Here is a 22,471-nt window from a genome sequence, read left to right on the forward strand (position 1 = left end):
TCTTGTGCAATGCTAGCCTACTGCCTGGCACCAGGGTAAACCATCAATAAATTGTATTTTCTATCACATATGCATGTGTATACACACACACACACAATTCTATTTACACACTATTTATACATATATATGCATACACATATGTACATAAAATACACACATATAATTTATGTAGGTTTCTCCAAGTATGGGTATGGTTTTCATTTAATTATTGGATGCTTACATACTAACTGGCTGAAATGAATATGAGAAAAATCCCACTCGGTTGAACTCTGGAGTAGAAAACTCGATTTGAATAGGTAGTATTCTCTGATAAAGCAGAATTCTATATAATAATGCATTTTGTTGTCATTGACAAAACTGGAATATCCTCCCCTTCACACCCTTCTGCCCTTACATAGCCTATCTCCTTACTTTACAGATATCTAGCTAGCCACAAAGATCCTCATCGCTACCTCCTGTGTCTCTAGTGCAGATGTCCCAAAACGGATATGCTATGTGACCTATGCAACATTACGTCAAAATTTAAATTACAAACATTTAAACACAAGATTTGTATTTTAATTGTATTTTTTCCACTACTATTTAGTCCCCTTATACTCACTCCCACCTCACCTCCACAATCACCACTGTTGTCCATGACCATGAGTCCTTTCTCCTTTGTGCTCAGTCCCTCCACCCCCAACTGCCCCTTCACCCCCAAAGCTGTCATCCTGCTGAGTCTGTCTGTTTTGCTTGTTAGTTCATTTTGTTCGTTAGATTCCACATGAGTGAAGTCATGTGGTGTTTGTCTTTCTCTGACTGGCTTATTTCACTTAGCATAATGTTTTTTAGACATGTTGTCAAGAGGGTAACATTTTCTTTTTTATACCCAAGTAGTATTCCATTCCATGTAAGATTTCACACAAGAACTTATTTCTCATTTCTTTTCACAAAATGAGTGACTAGACAGCGTTCCTGAGGTAATAACAATCATCCAGAGCTGAGCAGTGATTCCTCATTTAGAAAAAGCTCCTCACAGCCCCTCCCCTCCATAATGCCTCACACTCACCCCAGCTTTCACTCATTGCAGTTCCTTACTTCTCTCCTGGAGGCATTTGACTCTTTTACTCCAGTTCTAACCATCCCTTTGCATTGAACTCTATTACATCTTAGCCCAGACCTCTAGTACAATTACAGTGCTGTTATGTAAGCCTGATGAAGCACTTTCTAGCACAGAGATGTGAAGTACGGAGGTTCATACAACTTGGCAATACTACGCAACCTTACTTATCCTTATGTCCCAGTCCTGCCTCACTTGGCACACACATAGCTTCTCTCTGCCTGGGCTCCCTTTCCGTCATCACTAAGCTCAGTTAGCTGTTCCTTAGTCTTTACTTGGTCAGCTGAGTCACTCCCTCTGTGTTCTCTCAAGTATAATCCAGTGATTAATTCCAACAGTTATGTGTAGTGTTATATAATCATATGTCCATCCCCTCCACGAGATTGAGGCAGGAAAGAGCAAAAACGGTCTCATTTATCTTTGCATCCCCAGAGCCTAAAAGCGCTTGATAAGGAATCCAAGTTATAATTGCATGACATAGGCATACTAGGCCCATTTCAGTCAGCTTGAGCTGAATTATGCTGCGGTGCCAAATCTCAGTGGCTTATAAAGCAAAGATTTATTTTTGCATCATGGATTAACTGCATCCTGGCTCCATGTCTTCACCTTAGGTTCCAGGTTGAAAGCCCCATGAGACTGCCAACCTCATTGCAGATAAGAGATTGGTGTCCACATTCTGGCTCCTAAGGCTATTAGGCTTCTGCTCAGAAGTGGCACACTTTATTTCTTCTCACATTCCATTGGCTAAAGCAAACCATATGCACCAGCATGAAGCCAATGAGGCAAAGATGTAAAACCCTCTTAAAAAGGCAAATGGCTTGAACTTGAATAGAATTTACCACATTTGCCATTGCATCCAGTTCACCTTTCTAGGGGCATGGAAATCTGTAGAGCATGTTTCTCAGGCTTCTGTGTCAACTGACTACTCCTAATGGGAAGCCTGCACAGGAGGCTGGGAGTGTGAGGTTGGGGGAAGCCAGGGCACTTGTCCCCCTCCCCATCACAGGGGCTCCTCCTGTGGAGGCTGTGTTTCTTCCATGGCTCCAGCTCTCACCAGTTGGGCTTGCTGAGGGTTCTGCCTCTGCTGAGTAGCCTGGGACACTACAACTTTAGAGTTAGTCACATACTTTGATCAGTCTCCCAGTGTATAGGCTGTGATCTACTCACATCATCCAGTTATTTAACAAATAAATTTAAAGAATGTCCATGAAAATATGTGAAAAATGGAGTGGTGGACAGATAAAGTACTTGAGGGAGTACAAAATGGGCCAACATGGTGCAGATGAAAAGAAAATGAGCCTGCAGATCCTAACTCATGGGTTCAGAAACTTGCTCTGCCACCAACCTACCCAGGCAACACCATGTTCTCTATTTTCCCCACCAACAAATGGGAGTTACAGTGTTGATAATGGAGTGGTTACAGAGTAGCACAAGTGAGAATGAGTATCTGTGAAGATGTATATTGTCGAGTGTAAAAAGCTATACAAATGTTAAATGAATTTGAGTTATAAGCAGAAAACAACTTTATTTATATCAAATTAAAAGTATGAATAATCTTCAAGCAAGATAATCAAAATAATCAATAAGACAATTAACAGTTAGAAGAGCATTTACAGGTCAGGTTCAGATACTTTGAATTAAGCACATACACACAAATCAAGCGGGCTGACGACTTTCACACAGAGGGAAAGCACTGATTCATCGTAAACACATGACTTCTGGGAAAGTGGAGCTGACATTTCACAGGACGGTTAACCAAAGACACAAGCTGTCCTTAGGTTAGAGAAGTGATTTGAGCTTGAGAGGGATCACAGTGAAATGCCATTGGAACTCAACAATTTCCCCCCAGAGATCTGTTCATCTCAAAAACAAGAGTATATAAAAATCAGTAGTACAAATTCTCATAAAACTAGAAAAGCTCTCTAAACCCTAACACTTTGGAGCTTACATAAAGACTCAGTTTTCATTTTTCTTCTCTTTTCTTTAAATTAAACATGTCAATTTGTTTTTATTTAGTACACTTCTGACTTTACAGCCAAAGCTTTAAAATAAAGAAAAGAAAGGTTTAATGAAATGGAGTTAGACACACACTAACCCTAGGGAGAATCTTCTAGGTGCACTGCTCCTTTGAAAAGTTTTAAACAGGAAATCTTTTATTTCAGAGATACTGAACTTCCTGGAATTGCCTAATTATCACTAAAGGAAGGAAGGAAGGACTATCCACATCATACAAAAACTTTCTCCCTTTTGGAAATGTTTTACCATCTCTATCTCTTTCTTGTTCTCTCTCTCTCACACACACTAATTGGGGAATTCCCTGAAGCATACACATAATGGCATTTATTTTGGCAAGAGTTGTGCAATTTGTTAAAAGAAAGATAAGGTATGGCATTTATAAACAATTGCAATTATAATATATCTGAACAGATGCAGGAAGCAGATTTTTCTTCTGAGCTGAAATATGGCTTCATGGTTCCCCGACATCTGTGTGTTGCACACTTCTCCTCTGGAAACCAGACTGGGTCAGTTTTCTATGGAAAGGGCTGATAACTTAGGACCAGACCACATTTCTGTATTAAAAGAAATCTCCATTTCTGGGTTCTTCTTTTGAGACACCAATAGACAAGGGAGTTACTAAAAATGGAGGGGAAGAGAGAAGCAATTCGTACTGTGAACATGACTCTGCCTTATGAATTGCCTCTCTGGCAAAATTAGTTGCAGCAAGAAAAGATACTTTCTGTTAAATGAAAGGTAAGAAATTAAATTCATCAGGTGCATACAGATGCCTCCCAAGATCCCGTAACCCAGGCAGAGTACAGATGAGACATTATGCCCTCTGTCTATACAGTGTGTAACTACCACCAGGACGCATTGAGTGCCCATTTCCTCTCAGCACCAGAGCACCAAAAACAAAGACTCCAGGTGGGAGCAAATACATTGTTTTATCCATTAATGAGAACAGAGAGTGCAAACTAAAGAAGGGTACCAAAAAGGCCCAAGTTTATGTAAACAGGATTATTTCAGTTTTTAAATGCAAGGAGGCAATATAATTGAAATCATATCTATTACCTAGGGTAATTGTTAAGGATTTAATTAGACAATGCATGTAATGTGCTTAGCATGAAGTAGCAATTACCAGCAACTGCTAGGAATGCCTATACCATAACACTGGGAAGTCTGTGGTCTTCATGATTTGAGCAAAGACCTCCAACAGACTGGTAAACTATTTAGACAAACAGCTAAGTCATATACTAAACTCAGGTTCCAGTGAACTAAATTTGATAAAAGCCCTATTTATGGGTTTGCGCGGGCATCCCTCTAACATTATCCTGTCTCAACAACAATTTAAGTGGCAGGAAAAGCCACAGCAGCAGCTCTCTCACCCATTGCTATTATCACTTTTTCCCTTCCCTGCCAAAGAGTGGGCATAACCTGGCTGAAGCTAGAGCTCGTCTGAACTTGGCTCCTGGAGGGTGATGGGGAGCAATGCTGTGTAAGGTGGGTAAGACAGAAAGCCAGTCTCCCTTGGTTCTGCCAGAACTGTGCATGAGAAGCAGCACTACCAGATCAGATGGCGGGCAAAGGGGTGAACTTGGCATTCAGAATCATATTAAAGTGTGATATAATATAGGGAGATGGTATAAAGTCAGGGTTACCCTGTGTTAGGTGCACAGTCACCATTGGTTCATCTGCCAGCACTTTAAGGAGGATCAGTTTATTATCAGGGCCTTATTTGGGGTGGCGGTGAGGAGTGACTTATTCCAATCTCAGGAGCTCAGGCCTATGTGTGAGCACCATGGCTGAGGGTGGCTGAAAGGTAAAGGTCCCTTTAGGGGCACAAAACCATGGACACAAAAGGGTAAGTGAGGCACATGAGCTCGCCTTCTTCTCAGATTAGCCGGGATTCAAGCCAGCCTACATTGATAGCCTTTCATTTTATTCATAAATTAGTAGTTACAGAGAAGGGCCAAGGGCTCAGATTTTCCTGTAGCAGCTCCCTTTGCTTAAGCACAGGGAATAAGAACAGTATCATATAAACCTAAATGTCATCACAGGGAACTCTGTTACATTTGATGTGAGGCTGCTCTTAAATACAAGCAAAACCAAGCAGGTTTGTGTCCTGGGCTGCATGGAACAGGAAACAGGAAGTTAACATCCAAGAGCAAACTCAGGTAGCAGAGTCAGGAAAACCTCAGTGTGAGCCCTGGCTGCACTATTTATGGGCAGCAGGAACCTGGGCAAATCACTTCACATCTGTGACCTTGCCTTCTTCTTTTATAAATGTAGGATGGTGCCTGTTCACAGGATGAAATACAGGACAGGGCAAAAGTAGGCTTCAGTTGCAAGTACACAAAGCACAGTTTATTCTTGTATTATTATTTATTAATTATTGTATTATTTTCCATATAAGCAACTGTACCTACTTCCGTTCCACCCTGTATTTATAAAGGTCTAAAAACTGCATATATCACTCAGTAGGCCTTTGATAAATGGTACCTATTTTATGTTGGCAAGGGTATTAAACACAGCAACATTTTCAAGTCTAAATAAGCCTGTCAGGATAATGGAAAGCAAAATGAATTCAGAGCTGGTTAGAATCACAGACTGTAAGGACAGGTATAAATCTTAAGAGACTATCCAAACTATTTCTGCCTAACAGGGAAGGAACCACGTGTGTATCAGTAGAATGAAAACCAAAAAAAAAAAAGCTGTTCCTTGAATTTTACTTTTCTCATATTTACTTTTCTAAAAAATTTAATCTTTTTACAAAAAGTTAATCTTTGTCAAAATCATTGAAGGAGTTTGTTGAAGAAAACCAGAAATATATATTTTAGGCCACTGAACATGAAACACGCATCGTCTTTCAGAGACCACGGAAAAGGTGTTTGTATTTTATTGATATCATCTAGCAAAGGGCCCCTCATTGCTGGGCAATCTCAGAAAGAGCAAACACTGCTGAGACACACTGAGTGACCCTGACACTGACTGAAGCTGTCTATTTTGCTGGAAGGGAGAAGGAAGAGAGTGAAGGGTGGAGGAGTAGAGTATGGAATCGGGGATCAGGCCATTTCCCATTTTCTATACCTCCACCCCAAACTCCAAAAGCAATGATTACTCTGAAGTCACTCCCAGGAATAGTAAGGGACCCTTTCTGGGGATAATCACAATGCATGAAGAGGAGTACTTATTGTTAAGGCAGCAGGAATAGATTTCATTGTCCTTCCCAGAGGAGAACAAGAATTAATTATACAAGGTGGCCACCAAGTCTAGAAACCAAGCAAATCCTTAACAAATGATTTATTGACATTACATTATGATGAATGACAAAATAGTGTTATCTGTATCTTTAGACTTTATGGCCACCCTGTAGAATCTTTGGAATAAAAAAAAATTAAGATTTTATTTTCTCATAATTGTAAAGCTGTATACGTCGCCTAGGCACAGCCAGTGCAACACGTTTCCTCAACCGCACAGGCTCCATTCCCCTTACCAACCACTCATAACAAGCATGGGTCACTCACGGGAGAAAAACACTGTCCACATTTACATTTAGCAGCATTTTCAAACACATTTTCTTTATCTTGAATAAAAAGTAAACTATTATTTTAGTCAGGTACAGATGATACGATCTTTTAACATTTCTGTAGGTGAATATTTCTTACTTTCTGAGGATTTAAAAAATCCTCTGAGGATTTTATTTTTGCACAAAAAAAAAAAAGGAATGATGTCCACCCATGAGCGTCAGACCAGCAGTATAAGGAGACCCTCCAAGAGCTCAGGTTCTGGTGCATGAAGTGATTTGACATCATCCCCTAGCTCTCAGCTCTTAGAAAGGAATTTCAGAGGGATAAAAGCAATAAGTATCCATATAATTTAATAGCCTAGGAAGGGAAGAAACAGATGTAAAAAAAAATACAGCCTAATAAACATAGCAGAAGCCAAATCTTTTCATTCCTGGATTGCTGAAAAAGGAGAGACCCTATGGTGCATGGACTCAGAAAAGGAGGTTTTCCTAACAGAAAAAATAAACGTGGATACAGTCATTCAAAATCGAGAGCTATTGGCTTCGACCTCATTGCCTCCAGAGGGGCATATACCAGAGAACGTGGGACAAAGCCCAGGCAACAGCCCTTGGCATTCCCAGACCTGCTGGTGCTATGGTTCGACAGCCTTTAGGGGTTGGGGAGAACCAGAGAGCACCACCATCAAGGGTAAAAAGGCTGCTACTATGGCAACAACATGACTGTCAAAAAACAGATAGAGCTGGGGATATACACCGTTTGAAATCCAGCCTGCACTGGCTTTCTTGTGAAGGGTTTGGCACATGTGCAGAGACATCTTCAACATGTCTAGATGACCCTTGTTTTGAAAGTCAGAGAGGAGCCTCTTCATTAACTCTTTTTCCTCATTAGTTTTTATATCAGATCACCACTTAAACTAGAAAAGACGCAAGCTATCTCAGCTAGCTTCTAATTGAAACACGGCACCAGTACTACACACATAATTGAGAGAATGACCACTTCTCATGGTTCTTCCTCCAGGTGGGCTCAGTATGCTTCTTTGGACTCTATAGGTGTGATCTTGTTCGAGAAAAGCGTGTAAACATAGGGCCAGATTTTGTTAGTCTCTGTTCCGGAAAATTGGTGGAGCACTCCTCGGCTCCTGAAAAACAAAGTGAAACCCACAAAGGCATTTTAGGTTCCCTTTTAACATAATATTAGAGCCAATGAAGTCCTGAATAAAATGCAAGCGCAATCTTACAATCTATATCACACACCACGAAGAGCCTAACTAGCCCCTTCAAATGCATCGACACCCTCCACTGGGTGTTATCTAAATAAGACCACAGCTTTTCAATTGTGGCATGCTTGCCATGGTGCCACCTTGTATTCTTCCCTCTAAAACACATCAAAGAAGGCCCCAGTGGCTGCTGTTGAAATGGGCAAGTTTATGAAACTCAGGAAGGTGGTGCTGGTCCTGGACGAATGCTACTTTGTGTCATTGTGAAGAACATTGATGCTGGCCCTTCAGACCATCCCGATAGCCATGCTCTGGTGGCTGGAATGGATTGGAAAGTGACAGCTGCCATGGACAAGGAGAAAACTGCCAAGACATCAAAGATCAAGTCTTTTGTGAAAGCTTATAATCACTTCATGCCCACAAGGTACTTTGTTTTCCCTTGAACAAAACTGCTGTCAAGAAGGACATCTTCAGAGACCCTGCTCTGAAACGCAAGGCTGGACAGAAGACCAAGGTCAAGTTCAAAGAAAGGTACAAGACTGGCAAGAACAAATGGCTCTTCCAGAAGCTGTGGTTTTAGATCTTTTTTGTTTCAGTCATTAAAACAATTTTTAAAAAGAACAAAAAGTATATGAAAAAATAACATTATTCTTTGAAGACAATCCAAAATCTGCCTCACCACACATTCCTGAAAACCAAATTACTGACAAAATTTGGTGCTCTAAAACCATTATTTCAACAGAGATTTAAAAATACAGGATGAGCCACAATAATCTGATCAGGAACCTCTGATCTAAAGGCTAGCTAAACTATTTGGAGGTGACGAGGTCAGCAACAGACTACAGCAAAGGCTGTATACTGCTATCCTGAGGGGAGATACACATGTGGGTTTCACTGGGCTGACACACTGTTAGAATTTTAAAATTCATTGCTAATATAAAAATTGGGATTACTTTTCTCCACACAAAGAGCCAAATTTCTGCTTCCCTCCAGAAAAACAGGGATCATTGGTCACAATGAGCCTGAGTACCCTGTGGTGATAACTGGCTGGAGCTGAACAGTTCAACTGTCACTCAACTACCCCCTATCAGGCTTGACGCTCCTTCCAATACCTGCCTGGCCCCTGAAGCCATTCAAATTTGCAATGTGTAGCTTATTGTTTTCCAGACACATGTAGGCCAAAAGTCCTGTGTAATTTTCTATCCAAATAAGATATTTATGCGTGGCAGTGTCAAAATGTAAACCATTATTTCATCCACTTAAAAGGAAAAATGAAGCCCTGGCTGGCGTAGCTCAGTGGATTGAGCGCAGGCTTCGAACCAAAGTGTCGCAGGTTCGATTCCCAGTCAGGGTACATGCCTGGGTTACAGGCCATAACCCCCAGCAATCGCACATTGATGTTTCTCTCTATCTCCCTCCCTTCCCTCTCTAAAAAAAAAATCAAATGAAATCTTAAAAAAAAAAAAGGAAAAATGAAAATAAATCTAGGTGCAATTTATAACCAGAGATGATCGGGTTTCAGAGTTTATAGTTTCAGTATAAAAGTACTGGGCATTATCTCCCATGAACAACTTCAGCATTTCATCTGACTTCTGGGAATATGCTGGGGTTTTTAGGGCTTACCTGCCTGAAAGAAACACTACCCCACCTCAACCCCGGGCCCTTCTCACGAAGCTCCACACCTTTCCCACTGGCTGACTGCCATGAAAACACTGAAGCGCACTCACTTGTACAGTTCAATGACTGGCTTTGCCACATCCTTGTACTGTCTCAGCCTGGCAGCAACTGCTTCAGGTTTATCATCCTCCTGCTGGACCAACGGTTCACCAGTGACGTCATCAACCCCCTACAAGACCAGAGAAACCAGTTAATATGGGCAACAGTTGGGCCACTTCATAGGTAAAAACTTTCCAGTGCAAAAGCATGTATTCATATTTGATTCCTATCACACAATGACTTAGGCCTGGGCAACCATGGTAATAGTGAAGGTACTTGAAAAAGAAAAAGCACTCTTAACAGAAATTTAACCTTATTTCATGAGAGCTGAGATCTTTATCAACTTTTTAGATCCTTGCAAACATGTTCCAAGTGCTGTTGATATATGATATCTCCAATTCAGTTTAAATTTCCATTGCAGCCTCCTTCCCCCAATAAGCAACCTTCAAACAATGTCACTCTGGCCCTTTAAATATTCCTAAAACTGACTTGCTTTCTAATGCCTGAGTTCCCAATGTAGAAAATTAAATGTTTCAAGGAACCAACTGGTTTACTTAGGAAAAACACTAATCTAGAAGAAGGTATTTCAGTCCTATCTCAGCTAACTTTCAAATTCTATCATGCAACTTTTCTAAGGCTAATCCTACTCAGGTTAATTTACTATATCAAGCAATGAGTTATCTAAGGTTGAATTAAAACAGGCATATCATATACCCATGATAATCAGGAACAAACATTCTGAGAACTAAAAAAAAAATGCAAAAAAAAAAAAACCCAACCCACCTCATTTTTTATGTATTTTAACCTCCTAGGGAACCATACTTACAAATAGCAAATTCAACACATCAGAATTTTGCCTCCCATGTCTATGGCTATTACCCACCAGGGGAGATAATCAAAAGAAATAAATCTGTCAAAAGGCAGGCCAGAGCAGAACCAAAGACCTAGGCAACTCAACTGGATAATCAGAAACTGGCTCTAAATTGGAAACGCACTGCAATTCCATTACAGCTCAGGGTCTTGGGTACATAATTTACACTCAGGATTTATTGGTGAGCCACATCATTATCATGTGTGTGTTTCATGTCTGTTACCTTACACAACAGGAGTGACAGGGATGGGAGAAGCTGTACATCACCTATATCCCCCTCTCTTTTATTTTACTTTTGGCTGCAAAGTTTAGAAATCATTTCTGGGACTTCAGAGCACCAGCAAATACAACTGTTTCCAGAAACAGCAGGATGATGGGAGGGCAACAGCTTCATCCTTCTGGGGGAGCTAGACCACAGCAGCTGCTTGAGTTGGACCAGACAAGTACTTTCACTGCTGTCTTTGGGAGTAGCATTGTAATTACAGGTGTTCTTTTTGAGAAACCCAGTCTTTGCAAAGCAAGTCAGTGTTAAAGCTTCTCAAATTTTATGAGAATCTTTGCAATGGCAGGTCTAGGCAGGCCAAAATATGAAGCATTTGTGTTGGACTTCAGGGCATATTCAGAATCCTCTTTTCTTCCTCATCCATTTCCCCCCATTCTAAACTTCTTGGGATGGAAAGGAGAAGAGATCTAACAAAGAATTCCAGATCTACATTTTAAAAAGAAGTCTTCAAAGGGAGACTAGTGCTCAGTCCAAATAGTAAGACTCATTGGAATTTTACTGAACTTGTGGCACCCAGGAGTTAGGAAGGCATCCTTAATGTTTGTTGCTGGTTGCTTTTTAAAAAGATTATTTCATATACCTAATAAAGATGAGAATACCATTTTTCCCAGATCCCATCCAGGAATCGGTGTTACAAACTTTAACTTACATTCCTTGACTACTAGTGAATGAGCAGTTTAAATATTTGTTGGCTATATATATTTGCTCTTTTTTTTTTTAAGATTTTATTTATTTATTTTTGGGGGAGGGAAGGAAGGGGGAGAGAGAGAGAGAGAGAGGGAGAGAGAGAGAGAGAGAAACATCAATGTGCGGTTGCTGGGGGTTATGGCCTGCAACCCAGGAATGTACCCTAGCTGGGAATCGAACCTGGGACACTTTGGTTCCCAGCCCGTGCTCAATCCACTGAGCTACGCCAGCCAGGGCTTATTTGCTCATTTTTGAATAGTCTCTTATCTTCCTATCTTTTACCCACTTGTCAACAAAAATGTTTTACCCCTTTCTTGTCAGTCTGTGAGAGTACTTTGTACTTTCTTACATGTACATTAGGTGGATTGAAGTCCAGGTTATAGACCCTTCCGCTGGGAGGATGAATCCAACGGCGGCTGAGACGATCTTTGAGTGTTTCAAATGGAATGTTCAGAGTGATCACGAGATCCAGATCACAGATTCTGTCCAAGGCTTCAGCCTGAACTAATGTCCTAGGAAAACCTAAATGCCAAAAATAAAATATAACAAATGCAAGACATTTCTCAATTCCAATTATTCAATGAAATAGTATCTACCTCCAAAATTTAGTGTCAGAAGAAAATTGCTACTACATAATGGGGTTCCAGCATTGGGAATACTCAAAGACCAAGGAGTCACGTGATAAAAGTAGAAAGTGTACTAATCTAATAGTCACAAGACTAGTCCCAGCTCCAGTTTTGTCTCTGCTCTTGATTACCTGTGTGAACTTGGACAAGTTATATCACCTCCATTTCGTCTTCTGATAAAGAAGCGAAGGGTCAAAATTATATTTGTGTCCTTTTAGCTCTATCAATTTGACTATATTATTCTTAGGTTGCACAAAAAAATGTATTATTTCTTTAAGAGCCTAAACCAATTAAAGTAGGGTCTTCCCCTCAGGCTTCTTTGGAGCCTGCACCTTAACAAGGTGGGCAAAAGTTCAATCCTAAAAGAACTGGTGCCCTTAAAACTATCTCAATACTGAAAAATTTGTAAACTCAGCCTGCTTTTCCACATGTGGGGAAATAAACAGCAAAACTGAAATTTGGGCGCATGAGCATCTCTTCCTTTCTTCTCTTTAAGTGTAAACTCTTGTTGACTCCTAATTATGTTTTTTCCCAGGGATTAATCTGCTTTAAATGTTAATTCCAAGTTTGACTGAGATGGGACTACACAGTGGTGTATTTCTCCTAAAAACAATCACGTCAGGTTGTCTGCTCTGTTAAAAAATCTTCCTGTATCTAATATCACTTTTTTAAAAAGTGTCCTTTAAACCTTAGGAAAAACTGTCAGGTAAACAGAAAACTTGAAAGCTGATTACAGGTATAACAGGAAGTGCAACATTCAGAAGAGAAACTTTTGAATCACCAACCTATCTCCACCTCTCCATTGTTAGAGATAATGAAGATGACAATGCAAAGATGGGTCTTCATGGCCCTAAAACCCTTCATATTCAAAGAACTCCTTTTCCTATTGCAAGAAGTCAGTTGTTCAAACATGAATGGACATGAATGTCCTATGCTGTGTTGAAATTCTGAAGTGGTATGAAGGTCAAATTGATTTCAGAGTGTTTGTTGAGTTAAATGTGACAAATTCCATCCAAAGGCTACCTCCATACCCCTGCTTCAGGTACCGACCACTGCTGAAAACTCTCCGATACTCCCTTCAAAGCCTTCCTTATTGCCTGTCCATGAGGCCAGGCCAATCTCTCCAGAGCCCATCCTTCCCAGGCTCCTCACTTTTTCCATAAAGAAACAGGCCTGGACTCGCCACATTGCAGGACTCTGGGCTAAGTCATGGATGAAATTCCTGGTTTTCCTGAGTACTGTATGTTACCCAGTTGCAACCCAACTCACCTATTTCCACAATTTCACCTCAGGCTGCCCCTGATACCATTTTCCTTACCTACACTTCTCTAATTTACTCTCTTGTCCATTATCAAATGACATGAAGCCCAAAGGTGACTTTGGCCGCATCAACTTACATTCAACATTGCTCTCTGCAGGCCTTATTAGCTCTTTTCCGTCATTGAGCATGTCAAAGATATCTCTGCCTCAAGGCTTTGCACTTGCTGTTCTACACCCAGAATGTTCTTCCTGCAGATCTCTGAGTATCTGACTCCTTATCATTTGGGATATGTGTGCATATGTAGCTAACTTCTCAGGGAGGAGATTTCTTGAACTAATATATTTAAAATAGCCCCATTCCCCTCCCATTTTTCATCTTATTACTTTTTTTATTTTCTGTTATTTTTACTATAAATAATTTCTTAGTATTTACTTATTTTCTATCTCTACCTTACTTCTTGAGAAAAGGGACTTTGAGACTTGATCATTGCTATATCATTTAGCGCCTAAAAAACATTGACATAGTTGGGTAATTTAGTACATGGCCTTATTTCCAAAGTTTATGCAGTGATAAACTTGCTTATACTTTGCATCTAAGGTTGCAAGTCCATCAGAAATTATTTCTCACTCTTCCAAAATTCAACATGTGGCCTGCAGTCTAGTGCAAGTCTGGGTCACAGTAAGTACAGAAACAAGAAAAAGCATTTAGGAATTTCATAGCAATTCCAGAGTAACTTTAAGTCTGCTGAATCTAAAATTTGGGATTGAATTTGTTTTTTAATTTTTCTAGTAATTTGTTTTTATTGTATTTGCCAAAAGGATTGTTTGGCAATGGATTGGGAAAAAATAAAACTGGACTTTCACTACAGATGGTTTGTTCTAGGCTTCCCTTGGAGCTTACTAATTTCTCCAGTAAGGAAAACTATCCAACTGCCCCAGTATGTAACTTTTGATGGTGTTTATTACAGAAGGGATATAAATTAAGTTACATCTCTTCCCAAAAGGACATGAGAACAGAGAGAACCAAAGCTGCAGTACATTTCAACTCTACTCTTATGACAAGGAAAGACAGAATAAGTTCAAACAGAGATGGAAAAGACTTATCTTGCAGGTAACATCTCAGTGCAATGGCTGCCATGTGCTCAACTCGAGGTATACACATGTTCCCATTGGGCAAAAGGGTTGTTCCAGCATTACAGATGTGTAATGCTGGACACATCAGAACAAATTGCTTTCGAATTCTCAGAGCTGACCTCTTCTGATCCACTTTGCACTCAGGCTGGTTTCAACAAAGAAGTTCAACAGAGACATTGGTATTTCTGATTTTGTAGTCCAGGCTCTTGTGTTAACAGTCACCCAGTCATCCTTCTTCCCACACTCACTGTGGCTAAGCAACTCCGTCATATAAAGGCACCCAAATGTTATGAAATTATGCTGAAAAGTATGTTCATAGTGGCTCTCTTTTTGCAATACAAGGATGGGTGATTCCTTTCTACTCTTCTATAGTTTCTAATTTTTTCTAATTGAGCATAGAGTATTTTCAAAATGGAAAAAAAGCTTACCTTTAAATAAAGAATTGCTGACTACTAGATTTTTTTTCTATTAGACCAGGTTTATGGCTACTCGACATTTGGGGAAGTGAAATATGCCTTATTTGCCCAAATCACCCAAGTACACCATGGAAACCTTGGCCTTAGCCTTCAAAGGCAGCAATGCCTGGCACACAGTGGGCAAACATTTAAACATTACACTAGGGTAGTTGTCTTCTAGTTTTCCATTCAGTAACCATACTTATTTGACTAGTCCACCTTATTTTAAAATCCCAGTTTAAATCCATGAAATTTTATGACTCTTTTGAGATCTGTAAACTCAATATGTAGCCTTCTTTCTATTATGGAAGGGCTTGATTGCTTTAATATCAATTTAGTAAGCACCTTCTCTTTTGATTATTAAGTTTAAAAACAAACTGAATTTTATAATTGCTGCTTTACAGCACTTGGGTGTATTCTTGAGCCCCAAATACATGATAGCTACCAGGTAGATAGCAATGCGATGCTATCTGAGTCCCTAAAGAACAAGGTTGGACCCATGTGAGCCCTCAGGGCTCAATTCAATATATGGCTACATAGACTGGAGGGTAGGGAAGGAATCTCAGAAGAATTCAAATAAAACCATGCCTCTTTTATCTTTCCCATTGAATGTCTTTACAGTACTACACACCCTCAACCAGATCCTTTCCTCTGCTTCCCTTCCCCCAACAGCTCACTGTGGATCACAATGGGGATGCTAGAGCGAGAACACTGGAAACAAGCCTGGGCACTATGCTATGTCTATTTGTCGACTTTAGGCCTTACTTCTCCTACACTGCACCAGAGCTTGGCCTAGAAGATGAGCTTTCTGACAGAAGATTTAAAGCATGTCTTACTCCCTTGCTATCCTCTGGTACTGTGCCTGGTACATTCTACACGGAAATTCCAGCAAAGAGAGGGCAGTGCGCCTTTCACATAAAGGCACTCTCTCACTGAGTGCCAGGTGCTGGCCAACTGGAACTAGAAAGGTTCCTGCAACCAAAACAACCCAAGATCAATCTCTATGCTCTTTTCCCAAATCCTTAAAAAAATTTTTTTCTAAATAGGTAGCTTCCAGTGACCGTTACTGGAGCATAAAAAGAAGATAATATAACTTCTATTGTATTTTTTTGGTTCATTCATTTTAAGCTTTTATTTTGGAGGATACATTTTATAATGTATGTAATAAAAGTGTATGCACACATAATTTATATATAAAATTTATACATTGAAGAAGAGCACTCAACATTTTTACTGCTAAGAGTGTACAAAGAATTGTAGAGAGCACGCCACACTGAAGTCCTTACTTCCCAGCCACAGGCCCCAGTCTTGTATTCTTGCCACCACCCTAACAAGAAAACATTGTTCATCATCCTTTGGATAGAAGCTGGGAGCTGAAAAAAGTAGTAGGAAAGAACAGGAAGCTCGAAAAGAGAACATAACCGTTTTTCCAACAAATAAAAGCTCAAATATTATTATTGGCTAACATTTCCTTGCAAGCCAATCTGCTCAGCTTCCCTGCTGTTTCTGAACCTTTAGCCCCTCTGGAGGAATGGGCAGAAAATGCAACTGTGCACAAAATAAGCTGAACTATTTGGGGTAGTCCCTACCTATTCAGCTTTCACATTCAGAACTGCTAAGGACCACAAAGAATAGTTAATTCCGGTGGCTTAAAGGTCTTCTGTTAGGACAATGGCTCTTAGCATGTCCTCCTAACCTCAAAATAGGTTTAAGTTAAAAGAACCATGCAAAATACATTAGTCCAAGGAAAATTAAAATTAAAGGGTTAGATTGAAGATGTTAATATTGTTGGAATGCAACCATTTCAACAATTTAGAACAATGACTTTCAACCAGTGTGCTGCAATACATTAGTGTGCCACAAGAATATTTAAAGCATGTAACATCTGACTATGCAGTCAGGGGCACTGACCTCTTTTCCCTTAGACCGTCAAATGAAAAATAAAATGACAACAGCAAACACAACAATAGCCATTTGGTGTGAGTGAATCAAAATAATACCTAATTGTTTTTTGTCAGATCAGCAAAAAATATATTTTGTGTGTGTCACAGAATTTTAGTAACTAGTATATGTGTTCCATGAGATTAAAAGGTTGAAAATTGCTGGTTTAGAAGTACCAATAACAAAAATCAGTCACTTCCCAACTGATGTACTAAGTCAAAATTATCAGAGAAGATTTAAAGGGGAAAATAAGGGCTATGAGTGCCCAGATTCCATCCCAGATTTATCATGATGAGCTCTAATTTGGGTTTAAGTTAAATAGACTAGTAAATTAGCAAAAAGACTGTCTTAAGCTGCTGATAGCACAAGAGTACCACGAGGCAGGAATGAAAAACAACTTCGAGGGACCCAAGCCACATGCATTAGCTGTAGCACGGAGTCCAAGTCAAGAAAGGTATAGCTTTGCAATCTTTTCCACTCACGAGTGCCCCATTTTGAGGAACATTCACACAGACAAAGCAACTCGGCTCAGGAGAAGCTGGACTAGATGGCTTCCAAGTCTGCAGTTCAATGACAATTCAGCAAACACAGAATAAAGATAAACTTGAGCTTTCACAGAAGTACGAAAGATCAGTAGGGGGCTAAAGATAGTCTATTCAATAAATTGTCTTGGGAAAACTGGACAGATATGTGCAGAAAAATGAAATTAGACCACCTTTTATACCACACACAAGAATAAATTCAAAAGGGATCAAAGACTTAAATGTTAGACCTGAAACCATAAAAATCCTAGAAGAAAACATAGGCAGTAAAACCTCAGACACTGTTCATAGAACTATTCTATCAGATACATCTTTCTAGGTAAGCAAAACAAAAGAAAAAATAAACGAAGAGGACTACATCAAACTAAAAAGTTTTTGCCCAACAAAGAAAAACGTCAACAAAATAGACAACCCAGAGAATGGGGGAACATATTCACCAACACATCTGATAAGGGGCTACTGTATTTTGCTGTGTATAATCTGCATTTTTTGGCCCAAATTTTTTAGGGAAAATTAGGATGCACACTATACTGGGTAGTACCTGAATTTCCTTGTATCTGTTCTTGTGTTTTATAACTATTTGTTATATAAAATTTCCTGTACCATAATATGTTAAAAAATAAATGCTAAAATTACTTTATAATACAAAAATCCAGTATTTAAATATAAATAAATAAATAAATAAATAAATAAGTTAAAAAATTAAAAAGATTTTTTTCCTGGAAGTTTGGGCCAAAAACATGGGTGCACATTATACATGGCAAAATACAGGTAATATCCAAATGTTATAAAGAACTTACAAAACTCAACACCAAGAAAACAACCCAATTTAAAAATAGGTAAAAGACCTGAATAGACACTTCTCCAAACAGGACATACAGAGGGCCAATGGACATGAAAAGATGTTCAACATCACTAATTATCAGAGAAATACAAATCAAAACCTCATTCAGATATCATCTCACACCTGTCAGAATGGCTATCATCAATAAATCAACAAACAACAAGGGCTGGTGAGGATGTGGAGAAAGGGGAATTCTTTTGCACTATTGGTGGGAATGCAGACTGGTGCAGCCACTGTGGAAAGCTATATGGAGATACCTCAAAAAATTAAAAGTGGATTTGCCTTTTGACCCAGTGGCCCACTTCTGGGAGTCTATGCAAAGAAACCCTAAACACCAATTCAAAAGAACATAAACACCTCTATATTCATTGCAGCATTGCTTACAATCGTAAAGATATGGAAGCAGCCCAAGCGTCCATCAGTAGATGAGTGGACAAAACAACTATGGGACATTTACACAATGGAATACTACTTGGCAGTAAAAAAGAAAAAAATCTTACCCTTTGCAACAGTATGGATGGACCTGGAGAACATTATGCTAAGTGAAATAAGCCAGTCAGAGAAAAACAAATACCATATGATTTCACTCATATGTGGAATCTAATGAACTAACAAGGAAAATGGGGACAGACTCATAGATGGAGAACAGGATGGCAGCTAGCACTGGGGTGGTGACAGGGTGAGGTAAGGGGGTGGAGGGATTGAGCAAAAAGGAAAAAACACTAATGGACATGGACAACATTGTGGTGATTGCAGGGCTATGGAGGGGGTTATAAAGGAACGAAATGGTAATGGAAAAAAAACAACAAAAATTATTTGAAAAATTGTTTTAAAAAAGGAAGAGACAGTAAGTAGGGAGACAGAATATCATCACCACCATCATCTAACATAATGTTTTCAAGCGGGAGAATAAGTCTCCTTGACAACAGCAGAGATAAACAGCATCCTAAGGGGAGACCAGGTTTCCTTTAAGCCAGAAAGAGAGAACATTCTGCTTAGAGCTAGAGAGCGTGTGGAGAGGAGGGTGGAGAAAAGGATAAGGAAAGAGGATTCCAGAAATAAGTGAAAGAGTCAAGAATCAGGACAAAGGAATAGAGTCAGTAATAGAAAAGGAATTTTTTTAAAAAAAGGACATTGAGGGAGGCTTACCTTTCTGTTAATAACCAAACACCTCAGAGATGAAAGGTATATGTAAAGTATTTAAATTCGTTCCAGCTAAGAAATTATCCTCTCTTAGATTAATTGATTTAGACTAGGCAGGCTTTGATTACATTGATGGGCCCAAGATTTTGCCGCTTTAGCTGTGGGTGTGTATTCTTCTTTAAATATGCTTGTTTGTAGACTCTATTAAAATCAGGAGCTCTCTGAGGGCTGGGGCTGTGTTTATTCCTAAAGTGCCCAAGCAGACCCAGTTAGTTCCACGCAGACATTGTATTCTTGGTGGGCAGGGATTACTGACCAAGTGAGCTCGATGCACACTCAAATTCTAACAACAGGTGGCAGCATTAATAATTTTTCCTTTTAGAAAGAACTGCAACCAAGTTCTAGTATGCTTTTATTTTTATTGAAAGTAATCCTCAAAGACTTGCTTTTTTCACAACTAGCATATTCCAGCTTCCTTAGATGGCCTATTCCAAGTGAATATATTCCATTAATTATTGAGGAAACCAGAAACGCAACAGGCAAAGTAAAATAAGGATTACATTTTAAGCACAGAAAGCTGATTTTTCTCCCCACTGAAGACACACGAGACTGTTCCATCACTTGATTTCTCACCAGGAGTATAGAAAACCTACCTCTTGCTTCTCCATACTGGCCTACCCCCACCTCTCATCTCACAACCCAGCCTAGAAAAGCTGCTCTGTCCTGTTGAATCAAACAGCCAGTTCACACTGAAAGCCAAAATTTTATGTAGTTCAATTTCTCCCCAAATCTGGCACACTATGTCATGAACTATGGTTCCTTCAGGTTGTTTTTTACATGCCCCCCAACCCCCAGTAAGATTTACTAGGTGCAGGGAGATGTCGCTAAATTCCTGACTGGTGCTGTGTTCCCAGCAGTGCCGGCCACTGGGCCTTGGCACCTGCTCCTCTCGGCCATGCCAAGAGCCTGGGAGAGGGCAGCTGGTGCCACAGCAACAAGCTGTAGCGGTGGCAGGGAACTAGGACACTTCTGTTTTTCTAATTTGGAGTGCATTCACTCCAGAGGAAGGGCGCAGAGCCAGAGTCCACTGCCACATTCCCGAGCAGAAAAGCAAGCCCTCCACTTGACAAAAATACAAGGGCAGCTCTGAAGGGCGACATCTGCCTATGATTGGCAGCTTGTAAAAAGGCCACACAACACCAGGCCCCCTTCCTACCAGCAACTAAGAACGAAATTTCACCATTTATGCCAACATGGATGGACCTAGAGAGTGCTATGCGAAGTGAAATAAGTCAGTCAGAGAAAGACAAATTCCATTATGACTTCACTTACATGAGATAGCTAAAGAACAATATAATCAAACAAACAAAACAAAAACAGACTCACAGATACCAGGAACAGACTGATGGCTACCAAAGGGCAGGGAGTTGGGTAATCTGGTGAAAAAGGTGAAGGGACTGAGGACAGATTGGTAGTTACAAAACAGTAATGGAAATGTAAAGTACAGGATAAGAAATACAGTCAATAATATTGTAATAACTATATATGGTACCAGGTGGGTACTGGAAATACCAGGGGGACATTTTGTAAAGTGTGTGATTGTCTAACCACTATGCTATACACCTGAAACTAATACAAAGCCATACTGAATATACAGTAGACTATAATAGAAAAGAATAAAAAATAAAAAAGATCTGGGGCCAACATGGAAGAGATCATCTCTCTCTTCTCAGTTTGTTGGGAAAGCAAGAACCAAATTACAAATGCAAGCCATGGAGCATCAGTGTTAGTCACTGAATGATTAACTAAATCTGAAAGCAGGCAGTGCAGTTATTCTCCAGTCTTCCCTAACCCAGAGGCAGTTATTCTCCAGTCTTCCCTATCCCATTCATGTCATCAACCACAAGCCTCAACAGCAAGTTAAATTTACCACCATCAAAACCTGTTTTATGAAGGCCTTTTCTCTCTCATCTTATAATTACCTTATCTCTTTACACAGTATTTATTTGGATGTGTATCTAAGACCTCCATATTCCACTTCAACCAGTTTTTAGTGACAGACGGTGAAAACAGTAAGAAGCAGCTGTGTTCCAGATGCTGGCAAACAGAGCTGAGGCTACACCGCCATGCTTTGAGTTCCCTATTTCCCACTGTGCTGAGAGCCCTTGGACACACTCCCTCCTCACTGAAACCTCCCTGGGACACTTGGAATTTCTCTATAGTCTATCCTACAGTTTAAGAGATTTGTAATAAATGGGTCCTGCTCTCAAGGAGCTTGTAGATTAGTGGTAAATTATTTTAAAACCTACACCTGCTATAATCACTACCTACTGATCCACTGATAAAAAGAAGATAGATATTCCAAAAAATTTGGTTTTAAGCCATATGTCTGCCTCTTCAAAGCGGCTTTGTGAAATAAAAGATGAATTCCTATGAGACAGGCATTCGTGGGAAAATTTCTAAATGGCATTGAGATCCTCTGCCATCAGCATGATGATCTTCCTACTTAAGCGCTTAGCCTATAACCTTTGTTTTTAAACATGTTATACTAAACATCTTTGAGCCCTTTTCCCAGTAAGGGAGAGGCATACTGCATTAAGGAAGGATATGTCATCTGCAAATTCCTTCCTCGAAGGCTCTTCTTTTTAAGAATTCTGCTTGCTTGTTCTTTAAACATAAATCTCTACAAACAAATTAGGGGAAGACGGGTCCCCCTGCATCACAAAAGGAATTTACAAATAATTTTACCATAGGCCCATATATTTGCTCCAAGGAAAATACGGAGGCTGAGTACCCCCTGCATAGGTTGAGGAAGAGGGTGCAAGTGAGACCTCTCTATTATTGGACATATTTTATCAGCCTTTTCTGTGTGTCAGACACAGCTATAGGCACTGGCAATACAGCCATGACCCAAACAGATATGATCTGCTTTCCAAGGCCTACATTGGGGGTGAGGGTATAAAAAGGTGGCAAACATCAAATACACAGGTAAATGTATAGTGCCATGTTATTATGAGGTAAGAAGAGACCACGACATGGGTAGATAGGACAGTATAGGAAGGGCTCTCTGAGCTGACCACATATGAGTAGAAAACTGAATGCAGCAATCCACACAGGTATCGGTGGGCA

At 39.9% G+C, this 22,471-nt stretch overlaps 1 protein-coding gene and 1 pseudogene across 4 annotated transcripts in view; one reads left to right on the forward strand and one right to left on the reverse strand.

Annotated features, from left to right (window-relative positions):
• Positions 1–2,604: 2,604 nt before the first annotated feature.
• The window catches only part of AK4 (adenylate kinase 4), a 69,025-nt gene continuing 49,158 nt past the window's right edge, over positions 2,605–22,471 (reverse strand). For all 4 annotated transcript variants that reach the window (XM_045835474.1, XM_045835476.1, XM_045835477.1 and 1 more), the window contains 3 exons: positions 11,747–11,919; positions 9,568–9,686; positions 2,605–7,762 (listed from right to left, as the gene is read on the reverse strand). In XM_045835474.1, the coding sequence (XP_045691430.1) occupies positions 7,648–7,762; positions 9,568–9,686; positions 11,747–11,919 (407 nt within the window). In that variant the 3' untranslated portion in view covers positions 2,605–7,647. The remainder of the gene's footprint in view (positions 7,763–9,567; positions 9,687–11,746; positions 11,920–22,471) is intronic.
• On the forward strand, positions 8,039–8,420 carry LOC123816489 (annotated as a pseudogene).

This window comes from Phyllostomus hastatus, unplaced genomic scaffold, assembly GCF_019186645.2.
Source record: "Phyllostomus hastatus isolate PE091 unplaced genomic scaffold, TTU_PhHast_1.1 phas_contig_209, whole genome shotgun sequence".
NCBI classification, from domain to species: Eukaryota; Metazoa; Chordata; class Mammalia; order Chiroptera; family Phyllostomidae; genus Phyllostomus; species Phyllostomus hastatus.